Raw genomic sequence first — 18,667 nt, forward strand, 5'->3', positions numbered from 1 at the left:
CAGAGCAGCCTCCAGAGGGCGCCACCATCACGGCTCTGAGCCACCCGAGCTCAAGTTTTGCTGCCAGGCCACCAGCCCACCTCTGTGCCAGGGTGAGGCCGCTGTGGCTTTGCAGATGAAGGGGACCCCAGCAACCCTGCCCCGTATCAGGCAGGGCCCCCCACACAGCAGATGCCCCTACCCAGGGGGTCTGTAGCCCAGCACCCAGGGCACTTGCAGGGAGGGTGGCCAGAGAATTCGGTCCTCTTCCTGTTCCTCGTCAACCACGGAGACTCCAGAGGCTCAGAGGGATGGGAGCACGTGGGTGCTGCGGGAGCCGGGAACTCGGGCTACTTGGGCTGGCGCATGGCTTCTCCCCAGAGGAGGAAGGGAATCCAGACATGTCCCTGCAGAGCCTGAGTGTTCACAACAGCGGTGACCACCTGCCAGATACCCCATCGCCAGCTGATAGATCTGATGCCATAAGTCAGGACCCTGAGGCCAATAGTGGCACTGCCCTTCCAGGAACCTGTATGAAGTTCAGCAGGCAGCTGTGCCCGGCTCCCGGGAACAGGCAGCCTGAGGAAGGGAGGGAAGCAGTGCCTCTGACAGGGGCACCCCTCCCACTGAGACAGGCGGGGGCACACTGCTCCCCAGGCAGAGCCTGAAGGAAGGAGGGCGTTAGGCTGCACGGTTTGAGCCCCTGGAGCAACCACATCTGAAATATGGCAGATGCCCCAGGCCAAGATTGTAACCGCTTTACCCCTCTCTTTCCCTCCAGGTGCCCCCAGTAGGAACCTCCTGTGCCCCACACCCTTGTGTCGCAGGCAGCTGGGGGTGAAGCGGGGGGCTCACCAGGAAGATTCAGCAGCAGCCTGGCAAGTCTGCATCCACCACCAGGGCAGACCAGCGCTTCCTGCTCACACCCTCAGCCCCCAGGGGTGCTGCAGGGCGCCCTGTGGCTTAGCTCAGAGCATTGGAGTCACGCCTGAGTGCACAGCTCTGCTCCCCCACTTACCTGCTGGGGAACCTGGGCAAGTCCCCAGCCCTCTCTGCGCCTCAGGCCCCCATCTGTACCATGAGGTAGGCAAAAGGCAGCTGTCCTGGGGCGCAACTAGCCAAGCGGATTGAAGGCACAGGACGAAGGGCACAGCCTGCTGAGGTATGTGCGGGAGGCTGGGTTTGGCTCTGGGTCCACCCTTCACTGGGGTGATGGCATCCCAGGCCTGAGCAGGTGCTGGGCAGGTCCCTCTCCCTGGCTCCCCTGTGTCAGCCTGTGGGAGGCACCACCCGCAAGGATGCCCCCACCTTGCCCTTGCAAAGGTCCACGCCACACACCTCAGGGCTGCGTGGATTCACAGGTGTTTTATTGGCTTTTCCGTAGGCAGCCCGGATGCCTCACGCTGCTAACCGGCCCCTCGACCCCTCACCCCACTCCTGGCCTCTGTTCTGGGGCCCCGGCTGGGAGCTGTCAGCCTTAACATCTTCTCCCAAGGCCTTGCAACCACTGGGTCTCCAGCCCCTGGGCTCGGGCTGCCTCCTCGAGAGATAAACCCACTTTTCTCACTGCCTCTCTTTGGGCCAGGCTCCCAAGCCGAGGGCGCATCCCTGCGTCAGGCACGGCCGAGTTCTCCCGAGGAGTGGGCTCCACCCCAGAGCCCTTTGGCGGTGCCTACCCATCCCAGGCTGAGTCAGACCCTGTGCACAGTGTTGCGGGCTCAGTCCTACAGCTTGGTGTTGAGGTGGAAGGAGAAGTGGGGCACTGCATAGGTTGTGGCAGGTGGCACGTGCCACGCAGACGAGGCTGGGCAAAGTCTGTGACGCAGGGCACTGTCAAAGGATGCGGGGGGGAAGTGCATCAGGCCAGCGGCCATGGGTGAGGGTGCTGCAGTGGCCAGGAGGTGGGCTGGGAAGGCCGGGATGACCAGGGGGCTGAAGGGGAGTGTGGCCTGGCCCTTTAAGGGGTCCAGGGTGCCGGCGAAGTTCAGCGGGCAGCGCAGCATGGTGCCCCTGCAGGCCTCTGGGAGGGTGGGCCCCAGGGCCGGGCCCAGCAGGCAGGAGACGGCCAAGTCGGGCCCCACAGACTTGGTCCCGCACTCCTTGGCATCCACCTCCTTAAGAAAGGGAGACACTGCCCGCAGTTTTTTGCCGCCATGGACCAAGCCCTCTTCCTCCAGGCTGCGCTTGTTGCCCAGGCCTGGGCTGCTTGGGAAGGTGGTCAGGGGCACGGGGCTCTCGGCAGGGACCTTGGCCATGGGGGACACCCAGCAGGCTTTGGGTTTGGGGTACAGGCCCCTTCTGGAGCCGCCCTTGTGGAATGCAGAGGGGTGGTCGGCATCCCCACCCCACACCCGCTGGGGCTCTTTGGCTGGCAGCCCCTCTTCTTTGCCAGGAGGCCCCAATAACACCCCATCTTTAAGACTGGGGAAGAAGTCCCGAGGGTGCTGGCTGACAGGCTTCAGCACCTCGGTGGGGTAGGCGTGGAAGCAGCCAGTGAAGATGGGGGCCGACGGGTGAGGGCCCACCTGAGCCTCCTCCTTGAGGCTGCCACCAGGGCCCTGTGTTCCCTCCGGAGGCGTCAGCCGGTGCCTGGAGTTCTCAGCCTGCCCTCCTGGGCTCCGGGGATTCTCCAGGGGCCGAATAGCTGGGGGTGCCTGGGGCTCCCCACCTGCCCCGTGGCGACAGCCCTCCTCCTGGCACTGCAAGGCCTCCGCCTTGCTCACCTGGGCCAGAAGCTTCTTTTTGGCCAGTGGTGACATGATACCATGTGTCCCTTTGCAGTAGAAGCTGGACAGAAGCCGCCTGTAGGCCTCAGGGCAGCCGCTGGCACCCACGAAGGGCAGAGAGGGCCCAGGGGCTGGGCCTCGCTGTTCCATGCCGTCCCTGGAGGGCTCCTGGCTAGGAAGCCTTGCCAGGTCAGGGGCATCTGTTTTGGTCTTTCCTGGCATCATCTGGAAAGAGAGAAAAGGCCAGGCCTCAGGGCTGGGTGTGAGCCATGCACCCTGACCTGGGCACTTGGTGACAGCAAGGTCCCAAGGGGGCACCCAGGAGCCTCTGCTAGCCCTTCCAGCACCTTTGTGCAAAATTTTCAAAAGGTGTCCCATCCTCTGAATACACACAGCCTGGGGTCAGGACACAGGGACTGGTGAACGGGGTACAGACTGGAGTTCAGACCCTACCCACGCACCCACCAGTGCTGCCCTCAGAGGAAGTTCTGGGTGTCCTAGGCAGGGAGCCCTGCGGCCAAGGTGAGGACAGGTACGGGGCGCTGTGAGGGGCAGGGCACGAGGCGGCCAGAGCTCACCTGGTCCACCCGCTTCTCCTCCTTGGCTTTCTTTGGCCTCTCAGTGGCCCCGTCATCCCCCCGATGCTCCTTGGCCATCTTGTACTGCTTCCTGGGCTTGGAGGGGGGCAGGGGCTTGTCATCCTCTCCCTTCAGGTGCCGCACGTATGGGAGGACCAACCTGAGGAGGAACCGGGCACGCTGACCAGGAGGCCAGGCTGGCAGCAGGCTCCCACCGCTCCAGGCCTACCCGGCCTCCTCCAGCCCCGGACCGCGAACACCTCTGCCCGGCAAGCACACAGACAACCCACGGGGGCCCGCGCTCTCCCTCATCTCGTCCAGGAGGCCTGCAGGCCTGCAGTCTGCCCTCCCCGCTCAGGGCCCTGCTGGTCCAACCCTGGGGGTGAAGGCCCAGGTCCTGTGAGCCGCGGGCCTGGCCGTACCTCTCGTAGTGGCGGCGTGTGCACGTGGCCGCGCTGGTGCTGCCCGGGCTGCCCCCCAGCTCGTCATACACGTTCTTCCAGAGGCGGCGGCCAGTCACCTGCAAGGATGCCACGTGAAGGCATGGCCGGCGGGCACTCCCTGGCCACGGGGTCCTCACAGCTTGGGGTCCCCACTTGGATGCAGTTTTGCAGCTGCTTCTCCAGCAGTGGGGCGGCGAGGTTGGAGGGGGCTCCCCTGGCTGCCAGCCAGGTCTCCCGCCCAGGGGCCGCCCGAGTGCTGGCCCAAGCAGCTTTCCAAGCACGAGGACAGAACAGATGGGAAAGAGAGGAAATCTTGCTTTGAGCAGCAAAGTAGCAGCGGGCAAGGCGGGTCCCTCCTTCTCCCCGTAGCACACAGGGGAACTGGGGAAGGGCAGGGTTTGGGACGCTGCCTCGTCCTCCTGTCTAGTGGTAAGGGCAGCTCTGTTGGGCTCACTCTCTTCCCCCAGCTTGACGTGCCAGGAGATGTAGCAGGGTGAGGCCTCAGAGGTGCTGTCCTTACCAGCTCATAGGCCCCCAGCTTCTCCACGGCCTTGTAGATCTTCCACAGGTTAACTGGAGAAAAGAGAGGGCAGGGCCACTCTCAGTCTTGGCAGGAGGAAGGGGTAGCCAGCAGCCTGTCCCCCTGGCCCTGTCAGGCAGGCACAGAACCAGCACATACCCAGACAGGGCCACTGGGATGGCTAGGCAGGCCACGCCCCGTGCACTGGGGGCCCAGTGGCCTGTGAGGGTGGAAATCCAGCCCCACCCACTGCCAGCCCTGTGCCTGGAGGGGGGCACCCTTTCCGTGTGCAACCCCCGTGGGCTGGCGGCGTCCAGGGTTACCCAGAACGGAGGTGCTCCCCGATGCCCTGCCTGGGTGGGGGTCCCCTGCCGGGCGCCCCCCCTCCCTGCCTGCACCCCAGGGACGCACTCTGCTTGAAGCCGAGATGGGGCACCCTCTGGATGGGCGTGTGTCGCTCCTTCATGAACTTGTAGAGGCTGACCAGGAAGGCCTGCTCCTCCTCCCGCTCCCCGCCTGCCTCGGGGGAGTCCTGGGGAAAAAACATGAGGCAGCAGCATGAGCCCTCAGTTGCTGGGAGGCTGGGGACGGGCGGAACCTCAGGCTGCTGGGGAGGAAAGAGATGCGTGGCCCCCAGGCTCCCACAGGAGGGAGCAGACCCCCAGACCCAGCTCTGGGCTGCATTGCTTGTTCCTGGGGTCAAAAAGGCACAGGTGCCAGCTATTAGTGCCCAGAACCCCAGGTCAGGGTCCACAGAGGCCCTGGGAGCAGCCCTGCACCTTCTCCAAGTTTCTGACGACTTCTTCCACTTGTCACATCTGCATCTCAGCTCCTCTACCACACTGTGAGTTCCTGGCGGTAGGCGCAGTGTCCCCAGGGCTCCCAGCAGCCTCCGTGGTCCAGGTTGAAGGAACAAAAGTGCCTGGTGCTCTCTAGCTCTGTGGCGCCGCGCCGCCAGGCCTGACTCTGTGACCCGCCCGTCCACGTGCTTAACTCAGGGAGGGGAGACCCTGTCCTGGGCTCCAACTGGCACTTCTGTCAGATGCACAGGTCTTTTGGTTTCTGCTCTCGGGGAATTTCTGCCGATGCTGTTCACGTGGCTGGTAGCTCAGGGCAGGGGGCTACTGTTAGGCTGGGGCTGAGGTCCTGGCAGGGCAGGCCCCAAACACGAGAAGGACGAAAAACACCAGGGCCTAGAACCGTGCAGAGAGCCACGTGCTCCAAAAATACTCTATTCAAGTACCATGTCCCTGATTTTGACTAATCAAAGACCTCTGGTAATAAGCAAGCCACCTCATATGTTAATGCACGGAATTGGCACACACTGGAGCCCAAGGCAGCTGTTCTCTGGAGCCTCGGAATGAAGGCGCTCTGACCACAGCTTCAAATGAATGTGCTCTTCTATCCCTCTTCTCTGAACTCCAGGCAATCTGTTAAAACCTGTTCCCACTTGCAGCTACTCTTCTACACGAATCAGGATTTCTACTCCAGCCTGTGCCACCAAAGCAAATGGCTGAAAAGCACGACGCTGAGGAGTTGAGGCTGCCCACTCTGACCTCGCTGGTCAACACAGCTGCGCTGATCTCACGAGATGACTCTAAGGTCCATGTTATCGATGTGGATGGACGGAAGGATGTAAATGTAGTTTCACATCGTAGAATAGTGCTTTTGTCTGTTTCATATGTCAGGGTTCCAGGTAATCCTCATTTGATAAAAGGGTTCTGCCACAGAAACCAAGCCTGAAACCCTAGCCAGGGGTGACGGGTGAGCCTTCCTGTCTGCCCCGCTCCCAGCGCCCAGTGCAGGGCCCAGGACAGCAGGGCTGGGCCCCTTTCCAGGCTCTCTGCAGGATGGGGGGTAGGGAACACATCTCCAGGGAGTCTCCATGTTCACCTGGGAGGCTACACACAGGTGGGGCGGGGGTGAGGGGGGGCAGGGAAGAGGGCCCCAGGGGGGTCGTCCAGCTCACCTCCAGCTGGACGGGGCTCTGGCTCCTGTTCTGCTCAGCGTCGGGTTGAGGAGACACAGGTGGGTCTAGGGGGTCACCATCCTCTGACTGTTTCCTTTTGCCTTTGACAGGAGGTGCTGGAGGAGAGGAAGAGGGAGAGAAGGGGGGAGGAGGGAGAGAACGTGAGATGCTGGCAGGGAGGAGCGGGCGGCAGGAGGGCCAGGTGGGGGTGAGTCCTCGCCGCTGTCCTCTGCTGCGTGTCCTCTGCACGCGGTCCCGGCTGCTGCAGGCAGCCCTCTAAACACACACAGGGCTCCCCCGACTCTGCCCTCCTCCCCTCTCAGCCCCACCAGGCCCCGCCCACACCACACCTGACACTCTTCCTTCCTCCATTCCAGCCCTCTGCCCACAACTTCGAAGGAAACCCTAAATCACCTTGGGGTCAAGTGACAGGAGACCGGCACTGGGGCCGTGGTGCTCGGGGAAATCATGTCTCCAAAACCTGCCCCACCTTCAGGCAGAAAGTTTGGGAAAGCTGCAGAGGCTTCCATGATTGTGGACCCCCAAAGCACCACGGGGGGCTGCTTGGACCATAAACCCTCCAGAAATAATCAAGAAGAGGGTAAGTTCCTATTTGTGAAGCACCCAGCCTTTGCCTGAGGCACCAGCAGAGTCCTCACTGCCCCTAATTAGGCCACACGCTCCCCTCACCTGCACGGTTCCTGGTGACCCTTCAGGTCTCACCTGACAAGTCGCTTCCTCGGGGTGGCCCTTCCCAGCCCCCAGCCAAGCACAGCACTTCTCTCTAGTCATCCTCTAGCCATCCTCACACCATCCAGATGGGCCATCCAGACTGAGATGCCCACGGCTTGTCTGGCCTCCTGAGAACTTCGTGAGGCCGCCCAGCAACCCACAAAGTAGGTGGCAGGTAAGCGAGAATGAGTGTCTCACAACAACCTGACAGAGGGGAGGGAGGAGCCAGGGGCTTGGTTTTACTAAGGGCGTCCTGAGAGCTGATGGCTGCAAAGACACAGCACCCCTGCCGCTGCCAAAGCACAGCCACTGGGAGCTGCTCTGGCTGGCAGCAGATGTGAGACCGGGAGCCCATGTCCTCTGACCTTTTCTTTTTTTCTTTCCTTTCTCCTTTTGGTTAATCCTTAAAGAACTGTCCTGGTTCGCTCCAACTCAAGATATCCTTACTGCTGGGAACGTGCAAGATTCCCCCTCCAACCCAGACAGAAAAAGAATCTCCTTAAGAACAAGAAACCCACGCCAGAGTGACCCACAAGGTCAGCAGTACCCAGAAGCACGAGCTGCAGAACCTCCGGCCGCTGAACAGTGTCCCCTTGCTGTAGCTGTTCACAAGGGCGCTGTGCAGGGTCTTGGCTCTGTGTCCCTGGCCCTTTCATGTATGTTCTCTCATTGAGTCCCAGAGGAATCCCATTTTAAGGGAGGCTGGGGGGACTGAAGCCAGAGAGGTTAAGTTGCTTGCCGCCCTGAGGGACCAGATTCAAAACAAGGTCTGTCTGACCACCAGTCCAGGGGCCTGGCCTCGCCACCACTGCGGCTGCTGTATCACCAACACCGCGAAGCCTTGGTGGAGAGTCCAAATAAACCAGGAAGGGAAACCCAGCCTAACACTTGTCAAGCATGAGTTGGGCCTGGGCCGTCCTTGCAGGCTGGCTCCTGACCACTGGAGACACGGTCAATCTCCAGAAATAAGTGGGTGCTAATGACTGCCCCCCAAAAGACTGATGCCTTTCCAACCAGGTCCTTGGGCGAATCTGTGCATCAGCCTCCCCTTCTGTGAAATGGGGAGAGAAGGACGCTGGAGTCCTTTGCTAACTAGCCATGAATCCCAAAGCCTTCTAGGTCATGGGCATGCCTGCATCCTCCTGTTTTTCTCCTTTCCCTTCCTGCCTTCTCTGCTCTGTTTTCACATCCTCTCTCCCTTCTTGCCTGAAACAAAAATGCTCAGCTCCGAAGGAGTCTCTCCATCGTGTTCCTGTGATGGGGCTTCTCACTGAAGCCCTCTCGCAAATTTGCTGCAAGTCAGTCACTGTCCTCGGGCCTCAGAGAAATAAGGTGGTGGGACCAGGGCCCACTGGAATCACGTGGGGAGCGTTTAACAGACATGATGCCTGTCTCCCACCCCACCCCCGCGTGAGTTTGATTTAAGGTCCTTCAAGGGGCATCAGAGTTTAAAGCTCCCCAGGGGAGCTGAGAGGGCAGACAGGTTGAGAGCCACCAGGCCAGAGTGGCCCTAGTCCCTCCTGCTCAGTTCCAGAGTTGGTGAGCTCTGCCTGGGCCATTCTCTCCTGGGAAAATCTCCTGGAGTCAGGCACTTGGGTTACCTGGAAAGGAGGTCACCAATCTGAGCTGTTTAACTCCAGACGGGCAAGGGATTATAGCTTCCCTAGAGCCACAAAGGGAAACACTCTATCTCTGTGTGCGGCTGAGTCCCAGAGTGCAGCCGGCCTCCGTTCTCTCGCACCCAGGACTGGTGTTGTGCTCACTCATCCTGGCAGGGCCTTCTAGGCCCACACCCTTGCAGCCCCGATGAGGGAGGGCGGGGAGAAGTCTTTGCCCTCCTTCCCCAGCCTGTCCTGTCCCTGGCTGTCCTATCCTTCTCTTCCCCAATCATTGGTAGATCAGGGTTCCGGGTAAATCTTCATTTGGAAAAAGAGTTCTGCTACAAGAAATAAGTTTGAAACCTCCTGCTGTAGGTGCCGGGTGAGTCCTCCTGCCTCCCAGAAACCCAGCTGCCGCTGAGTGACCGCTGCTGCCATGAGCCACTGAGTTCCTGTCTTGCCCCGAGCTTATGGGTGTATAGATCCCCTCTGAGCACAAAGCCTCAGATGCCCTGTTGTAATGGAGGTGGATTCAGTTACAAAAAGAAAACCTCTGCTCTCCAAAGGCATGCCCTTCAGACATCGCCTTTTCCATCCAGGAAGCAATAATGACAATAATGGTTATTATTTATCTGTTTACTTTAATCTATCTGGAATCTGTAAGGTATGAGGGGCTTCCCTGGTGGCACAGTGGTTAACAATCTGCCTGCCAATGCAGGGGACAAGGGTTCGAGCCCTGGTCCGGGAAGATCCAACATGCCGCAGAGCAACTAAGCCCGTGAGCCACGACTACTGAGCCCTAGTGCCACAACTACTGAAGCCCGCGCGCCTAGAGTCCGTTCTCAACAAGAGAAGCCACCGCCATGAGAAGACCACGCACCGCAACGAAGAGTAGCCCCCATTCGCTGCAACTAGAGAAAACCCGCGTGCAGAAATGAAGACCCAACACAGCCAAAAATAAATAAATTTATAAGGTACGAGATAGGGGTTTAACCATACTTCCCCATGGGTGGGTGGTCCCAGTATTGACTGAGTGATCTCCTCCCCCAATAATCTGAAATGCTACTTTCCCACAATCTGCAGGCTTGTAAGGAACACTTTGGGGGCTGGTTTTGGACTTTCTCTTCTGCTTGATTCACTGTGGAATGCTGGACCCATGCACAGTTTTAATTTCTGTAGCCTTGTAACACAACGTACTATTCGGAGCATAAGTCCCCCATCATTACTCCTCTTAGAAAATTCCTTCTGAAGTTTAGGATAATTCTGTCTCATAGAAAGGAAAGAAGAAAAAAAGGAAGGGAGGGAGGGAGGAAGCGGCGGGGGGGGGGGGGAGAGGAAGAAAAGAAAAGAAGAAAAACCACTGAGGTTTTGATTGAATTGCATTTACATTTAGAAATTACTTTGAAAGATAATAACACCTTTCTGATAGTGCATCTTCCTCTGCAGGACCACGTGTCTCCGTAGATTCAGGTCTCCCTCTGCAGTGCTCAGAGGTTCCTGCTCACAGGCCCTGTGCATCCCTGTTGAGCTTATTTCCCGAGTTTTGTGCAGCTAGGCAATAGTGTGAGAAGAACCCTGACAATGACAGCAGGACTAAGCTCACAGCCCGCTGCCATTTCCTCATCTCTGGGGCCCTTGTGACCCAGCCCCTCACTGGCAGCGAGGGGGCGTGGCAGGTGCTGGGCAGTGGGATGGCTCAGGCCCCTCCTGTGTTAGGAATCTGTCTCTGTTCAGCTCCATGGCTCTGTGAAAGTCAAGCTTAACCTTAGATCCTAATACCACAGCAGTGAAGAGGTTAATTTCAGTCGCTGGCTGCAAAAATGGAGATTCCCAAAGTGAAGCCCACCTGTTCTCAGGCCCCTCTCTCCCTCTCTTTCCACACTATGTACTCCACCAACTGAAATCAGTCTCTGCTAGGCCCTGGAGTAGGCACTTCCATACATTAGCTCACTGCATCTTCCCAGCACCCAGTGGGTATTATTTCCCCCCCTTTAACGATACAACACCTGAGGCTCTGAGAGGGTCAATAACTTGCCTGAAGTCACACAGCTTTCTAGTGGCAAAGCTGGGATTTGGAACCAGTGCAGTCTGCCTGTCCCAAGACACTGAACCCTGAGATCTAAAGTTTTTTAATGGGAGCAGGGAGACCCCAAGTTCCTTCTCTGTGCTCAGAGGGTGCCCATTTGCCCACCCTCCCTGGGGGATCTGCAGTCTCCCACCACAGCATTCCTGTTAGTCTGCTGCCCTGCCAGATGAACTGAAAGCAGATGAGAGTGGGGCAGGAGGAGGGATGGGGAGGGAGCTCTGACTCCACACAGGTGCTTCTGTACCTTAGTTTACCTGTCTATATTAGACCCACCATGGGCCCAACGTTCTAAGCAGAACAAAGCAAGAAACGAGGCTCCCCCTACCAACCACAGTTGACTGTGTGCACATGTGTGCGCGCATCCCTCAGTGAGATCTGAGGTCTGCCTGTCCTGCTCACTCCCCGGTGTGTCTCAGCGCCTGGAGTCCTGCCCAGCAGAGAGCAGGTGCTCCAAAAACACAAGCCCCACTGAGCCTTACCGGTGCAGTATGAGCTACCTGACCTCAGATAGTGCTGATGCTGAGAGCCGCCCGGCTGTGACTAGTTCAAGGCCTGCCTCTCTCTCTCTTTCTCTCTCTCTCTCTCCTCCCCCCGCCCCCTCCCCCGCCTCATTCACCCTTGGTGTGATGGAAAGGAAGCGACACTTCCTTTCATGAAAAGTCACCCACTGGGAGCACCGTGTCAATTACCACAATAATGGTAACAGCAGCCTCAATAACAACCAGCAGAGGCGGCCACACCTCCTCGCCTAAGGCCGTTGGCTTAAGTTTCTCTTAGCTGGAGCTGGAGCTGAAACAAAGACAGCCTTTGAAGGGGCCAGTCCACTCTGTGGCCCAGGAGCCGGCTGCCTGGCAGTCTCCGTGTGGAGCTCGCTCTAGCGTGGTTTGGGGAAGGGGGACCTGCCAAGGGCTGTGCTCCAGCCAGCGCTAAGGACAGACGGACGACCGGGACATGGAAGCCCAGAGGGCACAGGGTGCAGCTCCCGACCCAGCCCTGCCTCTGGGTCTCAGCTGGGGGAAGAGGGGAGTCAGGGTCTAGGAACATCTGGGGCCAAGATGACAGCCTTGAGTGTAGAAAAGTGGGGGCATGGGGGCACCAGATACGACACTGCCAACTCCCAAGCCCTGCTGGAATTCGGCCGCCCTTTAGCCGGCTCTGGGATATCCTAAAAGACCCTGTTCCAGGATGGGGCTGAATCCCCACTGTCCCTCCCCTCCAAGTCTGGGTGATATTTGACAGTAACAGTAACGGCTCCATCTACGGACCGTTTCCTGTGTCCTCACGGACTACATTTCCTGCACCTACTCCACCTATGGGGGAACCAGGCTTGGCAGCGGCTTGTCCAAAACACTGGCCAACAGTAGAGGCACAGCCAGGACGGAGCTGTGTCAGCTGCCTGACCTCTGCCTGGGGCACTCGTTTGCCTCTCAGCTTTTCTGCTCCGCGCCTAGAGCACCCCACACCCTCCGCCAAGGATGGCTCTCCAAGTCGGTACCACAAGGTCCCAGAGGGAGGGTGGGCCATCCCAGGCCAGTTTCCAGAACCACTGCGAAGGGAGAGGGGGCGGGGTCTTAGAGGCCTGATTCGTCCTCACTGCCAGACCAGGGCTGGTCTGTAAAACTCAGTTTCCCAGACTCTTATACAAGAAGGAGCTGATTCCCTGAGGTCTTTTCTACCTCTGCCGTTCCAAGTTCGAGGCCCCAGACGGGTCCCCGGGGATTGTACGGACTCTGGAACTCCACTCCCGTGGCCCAACCCACTAGCTGCCATCTCCCATCCCTCCTCTGCCCTAACACGGCCTGTGGGCACAGAGACCCCAAGCCCCCAACCCTGGTGCTCGGGAGGGGACAAGAAGCACCTGTTATCCTCTCCTCGGCCCCGCGGACCTCTCCTCGATAGCTGACGACCCCGCAAACAAAGGGACCCGGGGTCTGGCCAGCGAAGTGCCGCCGTACCCGCACCCTGAGCCTTCGGGGGTCCGGCAGCCGGCGACCCCCACCCCTATCCCAGCGTCCGCGGGACTGGAGGACGAGAGCCCGGCCTGGCCGCGCCCCCTGAACACCCTGCGCAGGGACCGAGACGAGGCAGCCGTGTCGTGGTCCCAGGCTCGGACTGTGCGCGAAGCCAAACTTCTCGCACGCTCGCAGCCCGCGCACCGCCACTCCTCTTCTCCCCCCCACCCCACCGCCCCCATCACTCCCGGGGCCGCCATCCCGTCCCTCCTGGAGACCCGAGGAGAGAAAAAAGAGACAAGAGAAAGATGCGCCGAGCAAAAAGGGAAGCTACTTCTTCCCTGTCGTGGGGAGCGTGGGGGTGTGTGTGTAGAGGAGGGTGGACAGGAGACAAGAAGAGAAGAGACCAGAGAAGAAAAGAAAAAAGGGAAGGGAAAAGAAAAAGAGAAAGGGTAGGGGGCGAGGAGCCGGTAACCGCCGAAGGATCAGCACGCCCCTCGGCTGAAAGAGGAACAGTTGATTCTTCAAAATGCATTGAGCAAGTTCTTCAAAGCCCGCGCAGAGTCACTTTCAGGAAACGGCGGCCGCAGTGGAAAACGTCCCGCGCGCCCAGCGGACCCCGGTGCCCCTTTCTCGGCGGCGCCGGAGGGTTCTGAGAACCACCGGGATGTGACGTCGAGAGGGGGTGGGGGGCCGGGGGGGCTGCAGGCAGAGAACTGCTGCGGACAGCTGTCACAACAAATTAGCTGAGACCAGCTCGAGATTGAAAACCACAGCAGGAAGTGGGATGACAGAACCGTACAGAACTTGGTAAATTTCAGTCAAAAGACGACAAGAGTTTCGAGATAAACGCCCGGGAAGCCCCTGGCCGCCAAAACTTTTTGTCTTTCTTTTTTTTCGAAGAGCGCGCGCCGACACCGGGCCTCACCCTCCCGCTCCGGGCGGGGGGAGCGGGCGCCCCGGTCCAGGCTAGGTCCCCACGTCCTCGCCCTCGAGTCCACCCCCGGCCCCGCTAGCCCCCCAAGGCAGCACCGACGGCTACGAGCGCCGGGGGAGACCTGGCGCCGCAACTTCGCCCTCCCACGGGGCCGCCAGCCCCATCCCGGGCCGGACCACAGAGCCGCTTACCCATGGCCCGGCGAGGTCCAGCGGCTCCAGCCCGAGATGCTCCGCACGACCCTATCTCTCGACCCCGCGCTCTCCGCGCTACTGACCCGCCGAGCAGCTTGCCAGCCGCCTACCCGCGGCCCCGCCTCGCCCCGCCCCGCCCCGCCCGCCTCCGCTCCGCTCTGGGCTCCGGTTGGCGGGTCCGATTCTTCCGCGAGGGGCAGGGACCGCCCCCTGAGGCAGGGGAACTCTGGGAGTTGTAGTGTGCTCTTCCCCTCCCCAGTCTCCGAGACCGCGGAACTAGGCTGCTCACCTGGAGAGACTGAGGCAGGACACCCAGGAGTCACTGCTGCCTTGTGCCTCTGGAGGCAAAACTCGAGCCTTGGAAAAATCCTCCTTGCTCCTCAGCAGGGAACTGGGGGTCTGCGTGGGGTGAGCAAAGCCCTTCTGACTTTGACTTGAACTCGGTGTAAGGCATTGTCCATCTCCCTCCCAGCCCAGCATATAAGTAGTGATGGTTGGTGTTAGCTAAACAAGGACCCCGCCCAAAGTAGCAAGTCTTTGGCCAAAGCTCTGTGGGGTCCCAGAAATGCCTGGGACAGGAAACCTGATATATGTGGACGGCCAGTGTCCACATATATCTCAACGACAGAGAGGACAGCTACAAAGTGAGCAGTCGAAAGAGGGGGCATGACCCCTGCTTGGAGGGGTGAGGCTTTGGGTGGAGTGGGGGCCCGAGGAGATGCTGAGCCAGCTGCAGCAGGACTTCTGCTGGAGGGAGAAGTAACTCAGCCATACTGACATCACAGAAGAGGAAACCGAGGCTTGGGTTTGAGAGCTCAAGGTCTGGAAGCATCACTCACAATAAGCCAAAAGGTGGAAGCAACCCAGAGTCCACTGATGGATAAATGGGTGAACTGCGGTTTGTACATACAATGGAATATCACTCAACCTGAAAAAGAAAGGAAATTCTGACATGTGCTACATGAATGAACCTTAAATAGACCACACACAAATGATAAATACTGTATGATTCCACTTATAGTACTTAGAGTCAAATTCATGGAGCCAAATAGTAGAATGGTGGTTGCCAGGGGCTGGGGTGCAGGGGGAATAGAGAGTTAGCGCTTAATATGTACAGAGTTTCAGTTTTGCAAGATGAAAAAGTTTGGGAGATGGATGTTGGTGATGGTTGCACAACAATATGAATGTACTTAATGTCCCTGAACTGTACACTTAAAAATGGTTAAAATGGTAAATTTTTTGTGATATATATTTTACCTCAATTTGAAGAAAGAGCCTAAGGTCTCAGCAGTGGCTAGCTAGGACTTAAACCCTGTTCCTAATACAAGAGTAGGCAGCCACAATTTTGTTGATTAGTTTTAATACAAACAGCTCTATGCATTTCCTAATTTTATAGGATAAAACTGAGGCTCTCGGGAATTCCCTGGCGGTCCAGCGGTTAGGACTCCACGCTTCCAATGCAGGGGGCATAAGTTCCATCCCTGGTCGGGGAACGAAGATCCCACAAGTCTTGCGGCCAAAAAACAAACAAAAAACAGAAAAACTGAGGCTCTGGAGGATTAATCAGCTCAAGTAAATCAGCTGGTAAGTGGTGGAGGCTGAGCTAAATACAGGCATCAAAGCTCCAGTACAGGCCCTTTCAACCGTTTCCCTCAGCATCTCTTGGCAGTGCTGTTAACTGAATCAGGGACCATGGCCTGAGGAGGAGAAAGCGTAAGGGGGAAGATTTGAGTGCTGGTGAGGACATGGTGGGTCAGCAAGATGTCCAGTGGTAGCTGGCACTGAGGCCTGGAATCCAGGAGCAAGGCGCAGATTGGAAATACAGATGGTTAAGGAGCCCTTGTACCCAGGCACCCACCAACCAGGTTTGCATCAATTACTGCCCATCCATCACCCTAAACAAATGGACCAGGGTTGTAGGTTGGTGACCCTGAAACCCTCTCCCTTACCCTTTGGCTCTGAGATGAAAGAACTCTCCAGGCTCAGCCCAGAGTGGACAACACTGTGGGCTCCCTTGTCTACCCCATAATGGGTTGGTTTGTAAAAGCCAGTGCTTGTAGATTTGGTAACAGACACATCATCAACAATAGTAACTGCCTAGAACAATTGTTATAATGGTGATTATAATAGTGCACCCCACTTCCCAGTTTACAAGCTCTCTCCAGGAGAGCTGAGGCCGTGGTGGTAGATGCTGTGTGGAATGCCATCACGTAGCTTTGTCCATTCTTTTTTTTTGGGGGGGGGGGCGTGCTGCACAGCTCGCGGGACCTTAATTCCCCATCCAGGGATCGAACTTGTGCCCTTGGCAGTGAAAGCTCGGAGTCCCAACCACTAGACCACCAGGGAATTCTCTTGTCCATTCTATAAGGATTGTTTGCCCAAGGTTCAGGATGGAGACCGGGACGCTGCCCTCACCATCCCAATCCAGGCCAATCCCACCCTCCCAGATTGGATAGACTCACTGCCTGATAAAGCAGCAGCTCATCCCACACGGGATAGAGTTATTCTGCCATCCGGGCAGCCCAGCACACTCTTACAGGCAGTGGCTGCTGTGCAAAGCCTCAGCAAGTCCACACCTGCCTGTGCCAACCTGGGAACAATATGATCTAAATTTAATTGCCACCTGCGGCAGCTGTTTGCAATAGAAAGTAATTTACAACAGCCAATAAATCTTGCAGAGGAATGACATCTCTATTTGCTTCCCCAAAAGCATAAATACATCCATTGCTCAAGCCACTATCTCACGCACCTCCACCTCGAGCCCACAGACACCCTCCTCCTGCATCTCCCAACCATCAGCTCCCAGCCCACGATGGGCTGAGAGAAGTAGCCTAGGTCCTCAATGTCTTGGTGTCTATGTCTCAAATAAATTTTTTAAAAAAGCACCACTAATGAATGCATTCCTCCCATAAAGACATTACAAATAATAAGTTGGTCCTCTCTGACACCACTCCAAACTCAGTTCCCTCCCTGACCCAGAGATAAGGACTCTATTATCAGATTGGGTAAAAGCTTCCAGAACTTTCCCTATGTATTTTCATAAATACATGGTGTAGAAAAATATGTAGCTTTGTTTTATGGGTGTTTTTTTTTAAAGTGGTACAATTCTAATTGTTCCATTCTGCAACTTGCTTTTCTGCCCAACAATGCATCTTGGAGATCCCTCTTGGTCAGAAGACAGATCTGTTTCTCCTGGCTGTTAGGCTGCGGGACTTGGTATGCATCTACCGCGGTCTTTATTTAAATCCCCTCTTTGTGTGCTTGGTCTTTTTGCAATTACGGGAATCCTCTGAGGACATTCTGGACCCCCTTAGAACATTTACAAGGCTCCAGAGCTCACAAAGTAGTCCAGGAGATTGAGCAAAAGCTGCTTTCTCCTACCTCCTGCCTCCAAATCCCAGAACCCCTTGCTGGCACAGTTCTAAGAAGAAAACCTGGTCCTGGGGGGTGGTCCTCATCCCAGAGCTCTCAGAGCTGGAGGGACCATTCAAGATCGTTCCACCTGGCCTCTTTTTGGAGAGGAGGCCAGCAGGCCCAGAGATGTTAAGCGAGTTGTCCAAGGTCACACAGCAAGTCCGTGTTGTTGCTTCTGGGACCCACAAACCCATCCAGCACACTCAGGAAATAACACACAGCCAGTTTTCTGCTCTGTGAAGCTCCGTTCCCAGGCTCGGCAGTTGCAAAAGGCCCCCAGGGCTTTGTTTTCAAAGGAGAAATGAAGCGGGAAGTATTTTTAACCGCCGGCCCCGCCTGGCTCCTGCCTCGCTCCCTCGTGCTCGCTGTCCAGGAAAGGCCGGCTTCATAGTGGCATTCGCAACTCATGGAAAACAACAAACGCCCGAAATAGACGATACCCAAGCTCAGGAATGGAAAAAATTGGCTCATGGCTTCAAATGCCTCTTTTAGAAAAAGCCGAGAATAGCTTTCGGCCTTTGGGGAACTGCCGGGGGTGAGGGAGTGGGGAGGTGGCGCTGGGAGGGGGATCTGAGAGCTTTGGCCACTTTGCCCCCCGGGGGCACGTGACCACTAGCTTCCCCAGCTTTGTCCACTCTGGGAGCACATCCGCACCTGGCTGCTGCCCCTTCCCCCCCAACCCCCTCCCCACCCAGCCCTGCCCTCCAGCCCAATCTGGAACAACATCCTTTGTTGGGCTGGGCCTGGGTCCCAGCTGGGTAGAAACCCGAGATTCTTATGCTTCTAGAGCCTGAAGGGTGAAAGTCGAATTCCCATGTGTATTGGGGGGAGGGGGAGAAGGGGGGTGACAAGGAGAGAAAATGTGGGTTTTCATCTCCACTCAGACAGCCCAGCTGCTGTGTGACCTTCTGCAAGTCACTTGACCTCTCAGAGCCTCTGGTTCCTCATCAGCAAAGCAGGGGTAACGCTTTTTTTTTTTTTTTTTTATTGGCAGCGCGTCAGGTTATGTGGGATCTTAGTTACTGGACCGGGGATTGAACCTGCGCCCCTAACCACTGGACCACCAGGGAAAGTCCCGGTAATTCTTCATTTATTCATTTATCTGACATTTGTGGCGCAGCTATGTGCCAGCACTGGGCTAGGGTTAGGCACTGGGGACATAGCCACGACCAGAACAACGCTCCGATCTTGTGGAGCAAAAGCTATAGCTCTTGCCAACCTCACAGGTGCCAAGGATCAGCCATTCCTTCTTCAAACAGTTCCTGAGCCACGGCCTGGTGCTGGGAGGGATGACGGTACCTTTGACCAGTGCCTATCAGACACTGCACCAAGCATCTTACACGGATTATTTCATTTAGTGTCACCCCAGCCCTATGAAGTGGGCACTATATTTATGCCCATATTACAGTTGAGGACACCGACGAGCAGAGAGTAAGTGTTGGATGAGATCGTAGACTCATCTGCGCAGAGTAAGGAGTAAGGAAAGGCCAGCTGTAGACCAGCTCCCTCTTAAGCCTTGGAGACCTGGGTATCCAAAGC

At 57.3% G+C, this 18,667-nt stretch overlaps 1 protein-coding gene and 2 long non-coding RNA genes across 8 annotated transcripts; 2 read left to right on the top strand and 1 right to left on the bottom strand.

The window, feature by feature from the left end:
• Positions 1–1,325: 1,325 nt before the first annotated feature.
• ARID5A (AT-rich interaction domain 5A) lies at positions 1,326–13,831 on the bottom strand. Of its 2 annotated transcripts, XM_067704278.1 has the most exons (7): positions 13,712–13,831; positions 6,216–6,331; positions 4,658–4,778; positions 4,247–4,299; positions 3,706–3,803; positions 3,284–3,443; positions 1,326–2,930 (listed from the first exon to the last, which is right to left on the bottom strand). In XM_067704278.1, exons 1-7 carry the CDS (start codon positions 13,713–13,715, stop codon positions 1,704–1,706), a joined length of 1,779 nt encoding a protein of 592 aa, XP_067560379.1. In that variant the 5' UTR covers positions 13,716–13,831; the 3' UTR covers positions 1,326–1,703. The 2 variants fall into 2 exon arrangements, with proteins under 2 accessions (XP_067560379.1, XP_067560380.1); XM_067704279.1 differs by lacking the exon at positions 4,658–4,778 and having other exon boundaries at positions 13,712–13,807.
• Positions 6,204–9,527, top strand: LOC137205907 (uncharacterized). 5 transcript variants are annotated; one of them, XR_010934350.1, is made up of 4 exons: positions 6,204–6,816; positions 7,004–7,122; positions 7,358–7,483; positions 8,921–9,527. It is a non-coding gene; the product is annotated as an uncharacterized lncRNA (long non-coding RNA). The 5 variants fall into 5 exon arrangements; XR_010934352.1 differs by having other exon boundaries at positions 9,264–9,527; XR_010934348.1 differs by having other exon boundaries at positions 6,204–6,417; positions 6,593–6,816; positions 7,358–9,527.
• Positions 13,832–15,117: 1,286 nt separating the features above from the next.
• Positions 15,118–18,371, top strand: LOC137205579 (uncharacterized). The gene is made up of 3 exons (XR_010934213.1): positions 15,118–15,298; positions 16,874–16,930; positions 18,123–18,371. It is a non-coding gene; the product is annotated as an uncharacterized lncRNA (long non-coding RNA).
• Positions 18,372–18,667: the final 296 nt, after the last annotated feature.

The sequence above is a fragment of the Pseudorca crassidens genome, chromosome 14 (assembly GCF_039906515.1).
Source record: "Pseudorca crassidens isolate mPseCra1 chromosome 14, mPseCra1.hap1, whole genome shotgun sequence".
Classification (NCBI taxonomy): Eukaryota; Metazoa; Chordata; class Mammalia; order Artiodactyla; family Delphinidae; genus Pseudorca; species Pseudorca crassidens.

Bases quoted from the DNA above. Each gene is read 5' to 3' on its own strand.
- ARID5A (XM_067704278.1), bottom strand. The intron at 4,300-4,657 runs GTGCGTCCCTGG...TCTTTTCTCCAG, and splicing joins CCATCTCGGCTTCAAGCAGA to TTAACCTGTGGAAGATCTAC. The intron at 3,804-4,246 runs GTAAGGACAGCA...GCATCCTTGCAG, and splicing joins AGCTGGGGGCCTATGAGCTG to GTGACTGGCCGCCGCCTCTG.